This window comes from Salvelinus alpinus, chromosome 22 (assembly GCF_045679555.1).
Source record: "Salvelinus alpinus chromosome 22, SLU_Salpinus.1, whole genome shotgun sequence".
NCBI lineage: Eukaryota > Metazoa > Chordata > Actinopteri > Salmoniformes > Salmonidae > Salvelinus > Salvelinus alpinus.
The window spans coordinates 14,896,506-14,912,249 of NC_092107.1; the positions used below are offsets into that span (position 1 = coordinate 14,896,506).

Genomic DNA, 15,744 nt, shown 5'->3' on the forward strand with positions numbered 1-15,744 from the left:
GGAGAGCAGACAGTAGTGGCGCTGGTGAGCGACAAATAGCGAAAGGTGTTGAAGGTTTCTGAATGTGAAAGAGTGAGGAGGAAAGACGTGCGGATAAGGAGGCTGCAAGAAGGGGGGAAGTGACGGGTCTGCTTGAAAAGAAAGAAATGTCGGAGAGGATCGCTTCATCATGTGGGAACCTTTATGATACCACTTCACTTCTTCTCCAGTACTGCAATGGTGAGTTCTCCTTTGACTTGCTTGCAGCTCTGAGTCGACCGATTTTGATATGAACCGTGGCACACTGCTGGGACTGTAGGTTTGCATGCACCTGTTTGCAGGTTCCCTATCAGTTTACACGAAACAGAGATGTAGCTCGAGCTACAGATTATTGAATAGAATGTTAGCTTGCATCGTTAGAATGATCTTTGCTCTATCTATCCATCCATCATAGAGCAGGCTGTCGTGAACTTCGTTAACCCACTGCTATGTTGTGATAGGTGTAACCCAGAGCCATGTATTTAGAAAAAGATTTGGTTCTGGTGTAGCCGACCTGCAAACCCTCTTTGACTTTATGTAAAATATTTTCCGACTGGGGGAAAACAGATAGGCTATCTCTATGATATTTAATAGTGGAACTATTTTCATATTATGGTTTCACTGTTTCAGATGAAGTGTAATTGCCTTAGAGAGAAGAGTGGCAGAGGAATTACACTGTTGTGGCTTCATCTCTCTGTTGTAAATTAGAGAATGGTGTTCACTTTTTGAGGGGCAGCAGGGGCTGGACATGACTGTAGTGTAAAGGGTGATCATAACAATACAGCTCATCAAAGAAAAGCTGATGCAATGATGCTGTAACTGGCCACATCACAAGACCAGGTTCATGCACGTGAGAAGAAAAGAAAACACACACCTCTGGTAATGTTTTTTACTCTACAGTATTTAGTTATATTTTATGCACCCATGCTATCCAATACAATTTGACATGGTTCACAAATCCAATTATGCACGTAAGCAGTGTGATGAAATTGAATTGCGAGTAAACATAGGATATTTGAAGGGACCGTGTAGCGTACCTAAATAGACTTGAAAGGTAATTAATGTATTGCTGAACAAAAATCTGTGAAACTCAGGTTCTGTGTATTGGGCTACATGCAGGTCTAAAAATAGCCTATAAGTAGAAGATAGCCTACCATATTGAGTGACAGGTAGACAGACATGGAGAAAGGCATGTCATCTGTTCAAATGGCCAGGCTGTCCTGACCCTGTAACCATGAGAAGATATTTCCCATGGCAGGGTCTACTATGCACAGTACCCAGCCGGGGTGTCCTGCCATGGTCTCCGTTGGCCAATGCCTACCCAGCTAGGACATAACGTTCTGAGAACCATATTGTAATGACCTGACAAGATCATAAAGGAACAATTGTCCAGACAGAGGGTTGAGTTTACGAATTGACGGTTTATTAACCCAACTTTACACAGGCTACTGTTTGGCCATAGCCCACGCCAAATACGAAAGATACCCCACAAGCCAACTGTGACCTTCTCTTGTGAAGCCCAGACGTAAGAGAGAGAACAATGGCTAAACCTGGTCTTAACTTCCAATGCTCCATCCCCCTGCCCAACCCCCCTCCACGCCACTCCGCCAAACACCAGGATGCCCGGCATCAGAACATTCCAGGCATCCCCATGATTGGCAGATAGCAGGTTGATTGGCATGTCGGACCCCGCGAACACTGGTAAGTACAACACAACCCACTAATAGCCTACCACATAACACACCGCTGTCTGTGCGGGTCGCTACAATATGTTTCTTAGAGCTTGGTGAAAGTGTGGTTGTCCTATGGTTATTTTGCATACAACCCTACCACAACTTTCTGTGAATGGTGCAGGACAGTTGCTTGGCTTTGGAACATTCTCAGCACATTTAAGTCACTTGACATAAAAACAAAAAAAATCTTGGTATTTCATTACTTTAACAGAACGTTTCCTAAAAGTTCAAACATGGTTACGTTTCATTTCAATTTTGGTAATGTTCTAGCCTCGTACGAACCATCCTGATCTCGAAAGCTTACATTCTGTTTCGCTACACGGATACAGTTTGGTCACGACAAGATTCAAATCATTTGAGCCTCTCCATTCTAGCCGCTGTATGGCCGGACCAATCAGCATCCTCTGATAATCTGTGGGCACCGAAGTCGAAAATCATAACAACAATGGCTGCTCCTGAGGAGGTTGGTGTTGATTCTGCTATAGGAGCAGTTATATCAGAACTGGAGGACACAACATAAGCAAATAACTGCACTGAAAGATTTTCTCAGGGGAGATGTTTTCAAATCAAATCACATTTTATTTGTCACATGCGCCTAATACCAGAGGTGTGGACTCGAGTCACATGACTTGGACTCGAGTCACTTGACTTGGCCTCGAGTCACAAATATGATGACTTGCAACTCGACTGACTTTAACACCAATTACTCGTGACTTAACTTGGACTTGAGCCTTTTGACTCGAACTGACTTGATACCCTCCCAAGCCAAAATATGAAAAATTATGCTATTAAAAAAAGTGTGTAGCGCGTCAACTCTTCATTCAACGGATTACAGTTTGGACAGCAGCCAATCAAATTGTGCCAGTGGAGAAAAAGTTGCGCATGGCAGTGCCGAGGAACTTCGGCGGGTGAATTCAGATGGAGCCCTTGGAAAGATGATACCCCAAATTATTATTTTCGGATATAAAGACTACGCTGTAGTCAACAAAAAACGTATTGCAACTTGCAAAACATGCGGGAAGAAACTTGCGGCGCTACTGCCGCCGCTCAATTACAGATTTGAACAATACCAGATGAACAAAGTGTCACAACAGTTTCCAATTTGACAGTTCATGGAGACCCGTGTAGGGCTGTACAGCATGAATCATCCACAGCAGAAAGCTATTAACAATGCAATACTGTCCGACCTGGTTATCAATTGCAACTTGACTCTGTCTATTGTGGAAAACAAGAGTTTTGGTCACTTTCTGTCCGTGGTTGACAGTAAGTGCAGCCAAGTGTGTCGTAGAACATAGACATCAAAAGTAGAGAACCTCGCTACAGAGAGACGTTCAAAACTGAAAACTCAGTTGAGCAACACAGACCATGTTTCAGTCACAGTGGACATTTGGTCTGACCGAAAGATGAGGGGGTTCCTGCACTGTGTGAAGAAAGATGGAGAGAGGATACAGCTCAAGTCCAATCTCTTGGCCTGTGACCGCTTCAAAGGCCCACACACGGCCGAAAATAATCTGTGAGCAATTTGAGGCCATATGTGGTGAGTACAGCATTAAAGATAAATTGGACCATATCTTTAGTGACAATGCTGCCAACATGAGAAAAGCATTCACGGTGTGCTTCCCCACTGAACAAGAAGATGAAATACATGATGAAGATCACCTTGATGACCCAGAGCTCTGGAATGACCTAACCCTGGAAGACCAGCAAACAGTGGATGCTGCTATTGCAAAAAAACAGCGCTTGCAGGGTTTTGCCCACACTCTCCAGCTGGTGGTGGGAGATGGCTTGAAAGAAACAAAAGTGATGACTCCTTCTCTTTCAGAGTTATCAAAAATCAGCTCACTGCTGCATACAAGCACAACATTCAAAGAGGTGTTTGAGGCTGAATTTGGGGAATGAGGCATCCCTGCTGCTGTCAACACAAGATGGAACTCAACAAAAGTGAAGGCAGTTATCCAATGTGACCATCTAAAGCTCAGTCATGTTCTAGAAAAGGCTGGGCACAAGGAGTTGTTGTTCACAGTACAGGAGTGGAATAAGTTGAAGGAGTTGGTGGACATCCTGAAGAAATTTGGAGAAGCAACAGATATGACTCAGGGGGTGAAGATAGTCACAATCAGTTATTTTGTTCCCTCTGTCCTGTCTCTGAATCACCACCTGGAACAGTGGAAGCCTCACGTCCATTTCCTGAGCGGCCTGGTCAGAAGTCTCCAGGCATCCATGAACCAAAATATTTCTTGGAATCTTCATCAATGTGAAAATGGCCAGGACACAAAATGGAATCACTGCCCCCTTTTCAGATCCAGTCTACCTCAAAGCAGCTGCCTTGGATCTGGCTGCAGGGACTGAGCAAGCTGTGCCTCTTGTTGATGAGGAAGAGCGAGAGGACCATAGTCTTGGACAAGAAGAAGAGCTGTTTGCAGCATACTGTAAGAGGCAGAAGAAAGCTGTTGGGACCACTCCAGCACTACAGCTAAGTCACTACCTTGACATATGCGAAGGACAGAACGCCCTCTTGTTCTGGGCAATGAACAGGAAGGCTCTTCCTTCACTGTCCCAAGTGGCCATCAGGGTCTTGGCAGTGCCTGCCTCCAGTGCCCCGGTGGAGCGTGTCTTCAGCAATGGTGGCATCATACTGCGGCCTTGTGCACAAATGACTGACAGACTTTTATCGAATTTGGTCTTTTGCAAATGCAATGCATCATAGGGCCCTGAGATAAGAGAAAAAATAAAACTGTTTATGCATTACACATACACTCACACACACATAGTCTTCATGTTCAGGTTTTATCTCCCATCTTTGGGATCTATATTTTTTCTCTCAGACATTCAGGCCAGTGTTCAAATTGTAGGCCTACTTGAATTTCAGTAGCAGTTGTTTTGATGTACCTTTTAATAAATGATTGTAACTTTATGGCAGGATTGATTTAGGTGTCTGGAGTATATCTGGAGAGAGAGAGATTTTGTTTTTGTTGTCATATTGATGTGTCTTTCTCATGGCTACCCATGTATTTACATGGAAATATAAAGTTTATTTGGAAACTAATAAATATTGTAATAAACCTGTTGATGAGGTTATTCACTGTAGCTCTGTTGTTTTACTAGATCTATGGTCATAGCCAATATTCGTAGAGTACCCTTCTACTGCCCTTGCAAGTCATTGCCACTCTTTCCCCTCGGTTGGCACACAGTCTTACATGGAACAGGTTCTGGAATGGGAAGGGAAAGAATATCCCCATTGACTTACACCTGGAACACCTCAGCTTCTTGAAGTAATTTTTGAAGGGCCTGGCTCCAAACATGACTGAGCAAGCAGCAGACAGGATTATCAAGTCCATTGGTGTCCTCAAGGACTTGATGGACACCACAGACGCTGAGTTAGCAGCATTAAAGTCTAGTGGCATCCATCATGCTGGGGACTGGGGACATTCTAGCCTTTGTGGAGGTTGTCAGGGAGGCAGAGCTGTTCATAACCCAACCAGGCAGAGTTGGAAACATTCTCTCAAAAGTGAAGTACAGTGAGTTGTTCCCGTTTTTGATTTGAAACAACTTAGGTGCCAGGCTAGCTGGGGATGTGGATGGCTTAGTCTGAGCATCACACCCTGTCTAAGAGGTAGACCGTGATTGGGAGTTAAGGCGCAGGAGTAGGCTAAACACACTAATAATGTCACTGTAAATATTTCTTATTAACTTGTATTTATCAGTACAACTTTTACTCTGCTTTTATCTGTCGAACAAAGTACAAATCTAACTTTGATTTCTGCTTCTTGATTAATTCATAATGTTAACAGTTGAAATTAAACGACGCCACTGACAGTCTTGAGCAACAGTTATGACGGTAAATTAAACGATGCCACTGACAGTCTTGAGTAACAACATACAGATGGTAACAAAGGCTCATTTCTGAGCAGTCATTCAACTAACTACTATAGAACAACAATGTTCACAGCACAAATTGTGCCTTAAGTTACCTTCTGTCTTATGTACTGTACAATGCCATGAGAAAGTATTCACACCCTTTGACTTTTTCCACATTTTGTGCTGTTACAGCCTGAATTGAAAATGTATTGCTTTTTTTTTTTTTAAATGTCACTGGCCTACATACAATAGTGCATAATGTCAAAGTGGAATTATGTTTAATTAATTGTACAAATCAATTAAAAATGAAAAGCTGAAATGTCTTGAGTCAATAATTATTCAACCCCTTTGTTATGGCATGCCTAAATAAGTTCAGGAGTAAACATTTGCTTAACAAGTCACATAATAAGTTGCATGGACTCAATCTGTGTAACAAATAATAGTGGTTAACATGATTTTTGAATGACTACCTCATCTCTGTACCCCAAACATAATTATCGGTAAGGTCCCTCAGTCGAGCAGTGGATTCCAAACACAGATTCAACCACAAAGACCAGGGAGGTATTCCAATGCCTCGCAAAGAAGTGCACCTATTGGTAGATAGGTAAAACATTAAAAAAAGAAGAAGACATTGAATATCCCTTTGAGCATGGTGAAGTTATTAATTACACTTTGGATGGTGTATCAGTACACCCAGTCACTACAAAGATACAGATGTCCTTCCTAACTCAGTTGCCGGAAAAGAAGGAAACCACGCAGAGATTTCACCATGAGGCCAATAGTGACTTTAAAACAGTTACAGAGTTTAATGGTTGTGATAGGAGAACTCTGAGAATGGATCAACAATATTTGTAATTACTAAACAATACTGACCTAATTGACAGTGAAAAGAAGGAAGCTTGTACAAATTGTTTGTTACAATTGTTACAAATAACACAAGACATGAATCCTGTTTGCAACAAGGCACTAAAGTAATACTGCAAAAAAAATTACAAAGCAAATTGCTTTTTGTGCTGAGTACACAAATCCAATAATACACATTACTGAGTACCACTCCATATTTTCAAGCATTGTTGTGGCTGCATCATGTTATGGATATACACTACCGGTCAAAGGTTTTAGAACGCCTACTCATTCAAGGGTTTTTATTTATTTTTACTATTTTCTACATTGTAGAATAGTGAAGACATCAAAACTATGAAATAACACATATGGAATCATGTAGTAACCAAAAAAGTGTTCAACAAATCAAAATATATTTTATATTTGAGATTCTTCAAACAGCTACCCTTTGCCTTGATGACAATTTTGCACACTTGGCATTCTCTCAACCAGCTTCACCTGGAAGGCTTTTCCAACAGTCAGTCTTAAAAGAGTTCCCACATATGCTGAGCACTTGTTGGCTGCTTTTCCTTCACTTTGTGGTCCGACTCATCCGAAACCATCTCAATTTGATTAAGGTCGGGGGATTGTGGAGGCCAGGTCATCTGATGCAGCAACTCCATCATTCTCCTTGGTAAAATAGAGCCTGGAGGTGTGTTGGGTCATTGTCCTGTTGAAAAACAAATGATAGTCCCACTAAGCCCAAACCAGATGGGATGGCGTATCGCTGCAGAATGCTGTGGTAGCCATGCTGGTTAAGTGTGCCTTGAATTCTAAAGAAATCACAGACAGTGTCACCAGCAAAGCATCCCCTCACCAAAACACCTCCTCCATGCTTTACGGTGGGAAATACACATGCAGAGATCATCCATTCACCCACGGTTAGAACCAAAACTCTCCAGTTTGGACTCCAGACCAAAGGACAAGCAAGTCTTTTCTTCTTATTGGTGTCCTTTTAGTAGTGGTTTCTTTGCATCAATTCGACCATGAAGGCCTGACTCACACAGTCTCCTCTGAACAATTGATGTTGAGATGTGTCTGTTACGGAACAGTTGATGTTGAGATGTGTCTGTTACTTGAACTCTGAAGCATTTATTTGGACTGCAATTTCTGAGGCTGGTAACTAATGAACTTATCCTCCGCAGCAGAGGTAACTCTGGGTCTTCCATTCCTGTGGTGGTCCTCATGAGAGCCAGTTTCATCATCGCGCTTGATGGTTTTTGCGACTGCACTTGAAGAAACTTTCAAAGTTCTTGAAATGCTCCGTATTGACTGACCTACATGTCTTAAAGTAATGATGGACTGCTTATTTGAGCTGTTCTTGCCATCATATGGACTTGGTCTTTTACTTGGTCTCTCTATCTTCTGTATACCTTGTCACCACCTTGTCACAACACAACTGATTAGCTCAAACGCATTAAGAAGGAAAGAAATTCCACAAATCAACTTTTAAAAAGGCACACCTGTTAATTCAAATGCATTCCAGGTATCTACCTCATGAAGCTGATTGAGAGAAAGCTGTCTGTGTGTGTTTGTGTGTGACCAAAGCTCTATTTGAAGAATCTCAAATATTAAAATAATTTTGATTTGTTTAACACTTTTTTTGGTTACTACATGATTCCATATGTGTTATTTCATAGTTTTGATGTCTTCACTATTATTCTACAATGTAGAAAATAGTACAAATAAAGAAAAACCCTTGAATGAGTAGGTGTTTTAAAACTTTTGACCGGTAGTGTACTTGTAATCGTTAAGGGCTGAGGAGTTTTGCAGGATAAAAAAGAAACGTAATGGAGCTATGCACAGGCAAAATCTTAGAGGAGAACCTGGTTCAGTCTGCCAGACACTGGGAGATGAATTCACCTTTCAGCAGGACAATAACATAAAACACAATGCCAAATCTACACTGGAGTTGCTTACCAAGAAGACAGTGAATGTTCCTGAGTGATCGAGTTACAGTTTTACATTTACATTTAAGTCATTTAGCAGACGCTCTTATCCAGAGCGACTTACAAATTGGAAAGTTCATACATATTCATATTCATTTAAGTTTTGACTTAAATCTGGTTGAAAATCTATGGCGCCACACAAAATTGTTGTCAAGCTATGATCAACGACCAATTTGGGAGAGGCTGAAGAATTTTGAAAAGGATAATGGGCAAATGTTACACAATCCAGGTGTGGAAAGCTCTTAGAGACTGTTTGAATCTGGTTGTGGCTAAGGTTAGTCCATTGTTGATATAGTCCCAAAATGTTTTGCATGTCAGCAATCAAGTTTTCAAGATATGTAACTTTCAACATACAGAAATACAGCCGGTATGATGCTTTCAAAGTTATATCTCCAATTTCCATGTGTCCTATTTGTGCTCGAAGTTCCAAAAAGTTTACCAAAAATAAGCTAGAAATGTTATTATTAAAACATTCAGTGAAAGTTTTAAGGAAGTTATTCAAAAACCTCAAAATAATCATTAATAAACCCCCCCCCCCCCCCCAAAAAAAAAAAAAACTGTGTCACATACATTGTTTTATTGTCACATACCGGATAGGTGCAGTGAAATGAAGGATCCAGAGTAAAACGTTGTCAGAACCTCACTGCAACCTAAAAATGAACGTTCCCAAAACATTCAAAATGTTCACTTCTGTTCTCAGAACATTTTAAAAAGCTTAGTTTTACCAGGTTATGAAACGTATGGCTTCGTTCCTACAACCAATGTGAAACCAAAAACACATGTTCCCACAACTTGTGCTAATGTGCCAAATGTGCTATTTGGGTAGCCTGGATGTGCTGCAGACTTAGGATCTGTTCCAGGCTGCGGATCACCCCAGACGGTGGAATACAGAGGGGAGCAGCTCAGCTCCTCTGCCAAAAGGAGGTTGAATTGGCTTTGGAGCCATCTTGGTCAGGGTTGACCAGCTTCTTTACTGGTTGCTGCCTTTTTGTGTGTGTGTGTGTGTGTGTGTGTGTGTGTGTGTGTGTGTGTGTGTGTGTGTGTGTGTGTGTGTGTGTGTGTGTGTGTGTGTGTGTGTGTGTGTGTGTGTGTGTGTGTGTGTGAGACCAAAGCTCGAGTCTGGACTCTGAATGGTCTGGTGCTGACAATTTAGCTCGTAGTGTCACTAGAGGTTAAGCACTTAAACAGCTGAGATCGCAATTGAGTGTACAGGTGTATTTTATCCCGCAATAAGCTATTGATTTATTATGAATGCAAACAATAGAAGGTAAAAAGGCTTGTAAATGTACTTTTAACTTGTGACCATCTGGCCTATTTGTCTTATTGACTGACTCAGACGGCGTGCCACAACAATGGCTCATCTATTTGGAAATCTCAGACCTACAGGGCAGCGTTCAGGTGTCTTTACCGTTTTCATGGTGTGACAGCTGGTAGTGGGATCCCCTCCCTAGGGTTTGCTCACATTGTTACTCATGTAGACGCTGGTCCCAGTGGTGTGTGTGTGTTATTGATAGAGAAGACCTCAGTGACTTCCTTGGAGATGAAGGCAGGGGGCTAAATTGTGTCTGTCATTGATATTATGTACAGTATGATTCCAGCCATGCCACGGTGTGGCTGATGTGAGCACATACACATGTATCTGTGTGTTAGTGAGTGAGTGTGTTTGTGTGTCATGAATGGAGGAGACTCGGATCCCACCCACTGCAGTCTCACTTCCTGGTAGTGCCTGGCTGTTTCTGCAGCAGAGTATAGTTCTGGCCCCCAGCCAAGCCAGCCTCCCTCCCAGACTCAGGCTGCATCCACTGCTGCTGCCGCTGTGGAGGCAGGGCTGCAGGGAGCAGTGTCCTGTTACAAACTGTGACTCGCCTGTCTCTTTGTGAGCTGCACGTACCGCTAGGGAGGAGGAGGAGAATAAGGGGGGGGGGGGGGGGTGTTGGTCCAGGAAGAGGGAGGCAGAACAGGCACTGGCTGTAGAGGAGAGGAGGGGAAAACCATACATAAGAAAGAAGCCCAGACTTGGCATCCCGGGAGCCCCCAAGAGAGCTAAGGAGAGGAGAGCAGGCTGTCTGACGGAGTGACTGGCTGAGTGACTGAGCATGACAGGTAAGGGAAGGCAAGCAGAGCCCAGAGCCCTATGAATATTTCAGCAGGCTTTGGTTTCGCCCCCGACCTCCATTGTCCTCTCGCATCACACAGGGGCTCATCCCTCTCCACCTTACGCCATAGAGCTAACCTTCCCTCCTCCCCTCCCATTCCCTCTCTCCTCTCCCCATTTAGTCATTTTCATATTATATCATTAGTAGCCATGCATTTTTTAACACTGAGGCCACCTGCTTTAACTGTGCTAGCTGTAGCTGTCCTTTGCCTGTGCTGTGTCATCTGCTGGAGGCAGTAAAGAGAAAGTTATTGAGTATGCATCATAAGCCTGCAGTCTGTCGGACAGCTACTGTGTGTAAAGTGCGAGCGGGAAGGCTGTTTCATTAACAAAGTAATGGGATGGCGTTCATGTGGACTCGTTGTTGAATAATTAGGTAGGTTTAAATGAATGAATGATCACACTTAATTCATTACCAGAAACGTTTCAATGAGGTGTTTTAGTTTGTGACATGGGGATGGGTGGAGTAAACCTCCATAGCTGTGGTTGTTTTGTAACCTGGCAGTGTTATTTACATTTGCTGCAGAGGCGATTTGAAATCTTATCAATGCTTTACTCAGCAGATTTCAAATTGTGACCAAGGTTATAAAGCACGCCATGGTTAATTGACAGCATCAGCCAAGTAATTCAATTTGGGAAAAGAATCTTGCTGGTTATTTCCCTAATGAAAAACGATACCTAAGTCCCCATAAAATCCAATAGCTATTTGTCATGTCGGAGTATCCAGTTTGACATGTTCTTTCATTTCCCCTCCTGCTGAATAAAAACCTCTTACAGATGTTGGGATTTTTAAAGTCAAACTCTCCACTCTGCCCAATTTTGAATATGTGTGTTCTTCCACAATATTTCTGACTGAGAGATGAGATAATTGGTTCATTGACAGGCAGAGTAAATAGGCATGTCAGTCAGAGTTTGCATTATACTCAGAAATCATGTTGGCAGTACTGCATGGCAGAGATGCATATTAGTCCAGGTAGAATTGTCGTATGCAAATAAATGGCTCTTGGTCATTTGAATGGCATATGATGATAACGAATACGGGAATGTTATCAACTAACAAACAGTCGTCAACTCAGCATTATACTGTATGTACAGCATGCTGTTGCATTGTCACAAAATCTGATCTAACAGCATTGTTTTGTTGAAAGACATTTGAAAACATTGTCAGACTTTTCAGTTACAGGGCATCCTATCTGATATTGCACAGTTAAGCATTGGAGCTGAAACAGAGGATTGAATTGGACAGCCAAATGATGTCATCCCAGTGAAGGACGAGGGGTTAGGGTCTAGCCAGCATCACACAATGGCGAAGGTGCATAAAGATGTAGTAATTCAGAAATGACGTCATTGTTTTACCACTATTCAATGAGTTTTTAAAGTACGGCGCGCGACATGGTTCAATGCGCTAATGATTCAGCACAATATACTTTTTCAAATTGCCGGCGTCTTGGAGCTAGAACTGGGGTACCCAGGTATAATGTGCTAATGACAACACACAAAAGAGTAAAGGAGGCCAGTGTACAATACAGTTAACTTAGCAATCGAGGCATTTGTGTTAAGTGCATGAGGGCCGTCATCTTTATGAACCTCCGCTATTCTTCAGTGATGTAGAGAAAAAATCTTCAAAACGGGTTTGGCCTCAGTTTTGTTTCAAGCAAATACAGCTTTTCATCTCTGTCAGAAACTCCAGCACTGTCATTTTTGGTGTAGGAATCTAAGACCAACATACTGTTTGTCAAGGAAGTAGCCTAGTGTAATCTTTATTAGCAAAAACAAACACATAAAGCTTGGAGAATTATGCAAATTCCTGCTACTGCACTGGGTGAACAACAAAACACCTTTTGTTCCATGCTCCTGACACCTTCTCTATCTGTCACTTTTTCCTTCTCCCCCTATCTCCCAGATGACAACGTGTCTTCGGGCAGCACCATGGAGGTGGACGACCGCCTGTCCCACCTGGAGCAGCGTGTCCAGTTGCAGGAGGATGAGCTCCAGTTGCTGAAGGCTGAACTGGCCGACGCGCTGCGCAGACTGGGTTACTGTGAGGAGCTGACCCAGCCGGGGGCCGGAGCTGGGGGGAGGAGGCCTACCGTGGCCGCACCCACCAAGAGTGAGGGGCTGGGGAGCTAGGAGGCTGGGACCACGTTAGACCATCGTAGTCTCGTCGACATACAGTTGAAGTCGGAAGTTTGCGTACACTTAGGTTGGAGTCATTAAAACTTGTTATGCAATCACTCCACAAATTTCTTGTTAACAAACTATAGTTATGGCAAGTCGGTTAGGACATCTACTTTGTGCACGACACAAGTAATTTTTCCAACAATTGTTTACAGACAGATTATTTCACTTATAATTCAGTGTATCACAATTCCAGTGGGTCAGACGTTTACATACGCTAAGTTGACTGTGCCTTTAAATAGCTTGGAAAATTCCAGAAAATAATGTCATGGCTTTAGAAGCTTCTGATAGGCTAATTGACATAGTTTGAGTCAATTGGAGGTGTACCTGTGGATGTATTTCAAGGCCTACCTTCAAACTCAGTGCCTCTTTGCTTGACATCATGGGAAAATCAAAATAAATCAGCAAAGACCTCAGAAAACAATTGTAGACCTCCACAAGTCCACGTTCATCTGTACAAACAACAGTACGCAAGTATAAACACCATGGGACCACGCAGCCGTCATACCGCTCAGGAAGGAGACGGGTTCTGTCTCCTAGAGATGAACGTACTTTGGTGCGAAAAGTGCAAATCACTCCCAGAACAACAGCAAAGGACCTTGTGAAGATGCTGGAGGAAACAGGTACAAAAGTATCTATATCCACAGTAAAACTTGTCTTATATCGACATAACCTGAAAGGACACTCAGCAAGGAAGAAGCCACTGCTCCAAAACCGCCATAAAAAAGCCAGACTGCACATGGGGACAAAGATCGTACTTTTTATGTGGATATATTGTATGGATATATTGAAGCAACATCTCAAGACATCAGACAGGAAGTCAAAGCTTGGTCGCAAATGGGGTCTTCCAGATGGACAATGACCCCAAGCATACTTCCAAAGTTGTGGCAAAATGGCTTAAGAACAACAAAGTCAAGGTATTGGAGTGGCCATCACAAAGCCCTGATCTCAATCTTATAGAAAATTTGTGGGCAGAACTGAAAAAGTGTGTGCGAGCAAGGAGGCCTACACACCTGACTCAGTTGCACCAGCTCTGTCAGGAGGAATGGGCCAAAATTCACCCAACTTATTGTGGGAAGCTTGTGGAAGGCTACCCGCAATGTTTGACCCAATGCTACCAAAGTACTAATTGAGTGTATGTAAACTTCTGACCCACTGGGAATGTGATGAAAGAAATAAAAGCTGAAATAAATCCTTCTCCCTACTATTATTCTGACATTTCACATTCTTAAAATAAAGTGGTGATCCTAACTGACCTAAGACAGGGTATTTTTACTAGGATTAAATGTCAGAAATTGTGAAACTGAGTTTAAATGTATTTGGCTAAGGTGTAGGTAAACTTCCGATTTCAACTGTACTAGCTGTAATAGGAGAGTCTAGAAGCTTGATATGTGAGGCTACTACTACTGAGGATGTTGCATTATAAACCTGATGCACAAGGTGTGGAGAGTGTTGGTTGCTAGCCAGGGGGAATTGTTTTAAGATTGTCATACCAAGGATCATATGGCTATGTGATTTGGAATCAGCTTAAGGTATCAAAAAATATATATAAAAATTTGTTGATTTAAACATTTCATTTGTCCCATAGAAACGCATTGAATAACAGCTTCATACATGGATGAACAGATAGATTTTTTAAAATTATTTTTCTAAAGGAAGTTTGTTCTGAAGTGTCTCTCCTATATCTGAGAGCTATAAGAAAGATCAGGAAACTATATATATTTTTTACATGTATTTAAAGATGAGACTTGCAATGGAGATAAACCATGTACTACTACTGTATGTAGTCTTTGGTAAGAATTTGCAGTGTCGATTGAAAAACTTCAACAACATACATCTGTTTACTGAACCATTCTCTCCCTCTTGATGCCAGTGCGCCAACACCTGCAAGCCTTACCATCCAAGCCTCTCACTCTCAGCAATGGTTATGTCCAGCAGAAACGTACGGGGGGATACCCTTCCTCCCCCTCTTCTCCCAAAAAGGAAGTGTCGCTGTCAATCAAAAGGTACACCATTGTCCGAATGTGTGGATCTAATACTGTTTTTCTTGGTATACTTCTAATGTGCATTTCCAAACTCAACCTTAGGGTGGCAGTGTGGCATTGAATCTACTGTACAGTAGGCACTGTAAACTAATGACTGGGGACATTTCTTGCCTTTCATATCCCTCTCAATACCCTGGTTCACTCTTCTCTTTCCACCTCTCGTCTTTTTCCTCTTCCTTCTTCCCCCTCTCACCTATCCTCCCCCACCAGGAAGAGCATGTCGACAGAGCGTCTCTCCACGGCCAGGAAGGAGATGGTGTCTGACAGCAGAAGCAGAACCACCTCGTCCAGCAGCTCCGCATGTGGCAGGAGCAGGTGACAGTTTGAAACAAGCACAGACACCGCTAACCCGCTAAACACAGACACTGACTCAGCTAAACCTCGAAACCCTGACACAGCAATCACTCCTGCTCTTTCTGGCTAACTGAGAGATCATGGTGTGCAGCCAAGCAACCCTCTGACTGACAATGATGTAGTCATTGGCTAGAGAGGACCAAAGCAGGGAGCACCTTAGCACTGCATTCTCACATACTGTAAGTTTATTCTTAGGCCGCTCAGTGTTACAGTTAACTATGTCCCTCTTTTATCCACAAGGAGTCTGTAGCCGTAGCTCACATCAGTGCTAATATACATCTGTGCATACCTCATATACATCTGTACAGTCGACCCGACATCTGAGAATGGGTGTACAGCTCATCTCTGATCTCTGGGGAAAATATCAAGACCGCTTGCCACATCCTGAGCAGCCATATCTGCCTCCCTTGCCAGATATATACTGTAAATACCCTTTCTTTCTCCCTTTTCGGTCAGACAGGTGACCTATGGTGTGGGTCTGTGTTCTTCCCAGCTCTTCCTCGGGCTGACATTTGAATTCTGACAGTAGAGGTCCCAAGGTCTCGGTGTGGTTTTGTTGACGTCCAATTTAG

At 42.7% G+C, this 15,744-nt stretch overlaps 1 protein-coding gene across 3 annotated transcripts in view; it reads left to right on the plus strand.

The window, feature by feature from the left end:
• Positions 1–60: 60 nt before the first annotated feature.
• Positions 61–15,744, plus strand: part of LOC139549138 (echinoderm microtubule-associated protein-like 2) — a 31,409-nt gene continuing 15,725 nt past the window's right edge. The window contains exons 1-4 of one of the 3 annotated variants that reach the window (XM_071359290.1): positions 61–219; positions 12,499–12,705; positions 14,647–14,779; positions 15,029–15,133. In XM_071359290.1, the coding sequence (XP_071215391.1) occupies positions 147–219; positions 12,499–12,705; positions 14,647–14,779; positions 15,029–15,133 (518 nt within the window). In that variant the 5' untranslated portion in view covers positions 61–146. Of the gene's footprint in view, positions 220–10,406; positions 10,544–12,498; positions 12,706–14,646; positions 14,780–15,028; positions 15,134–15,744 lie in introns of those variants that run through there. The other 2 variants (XM_071359291.1, XM_071359292.1) reach the window with 2 other exon arrangements.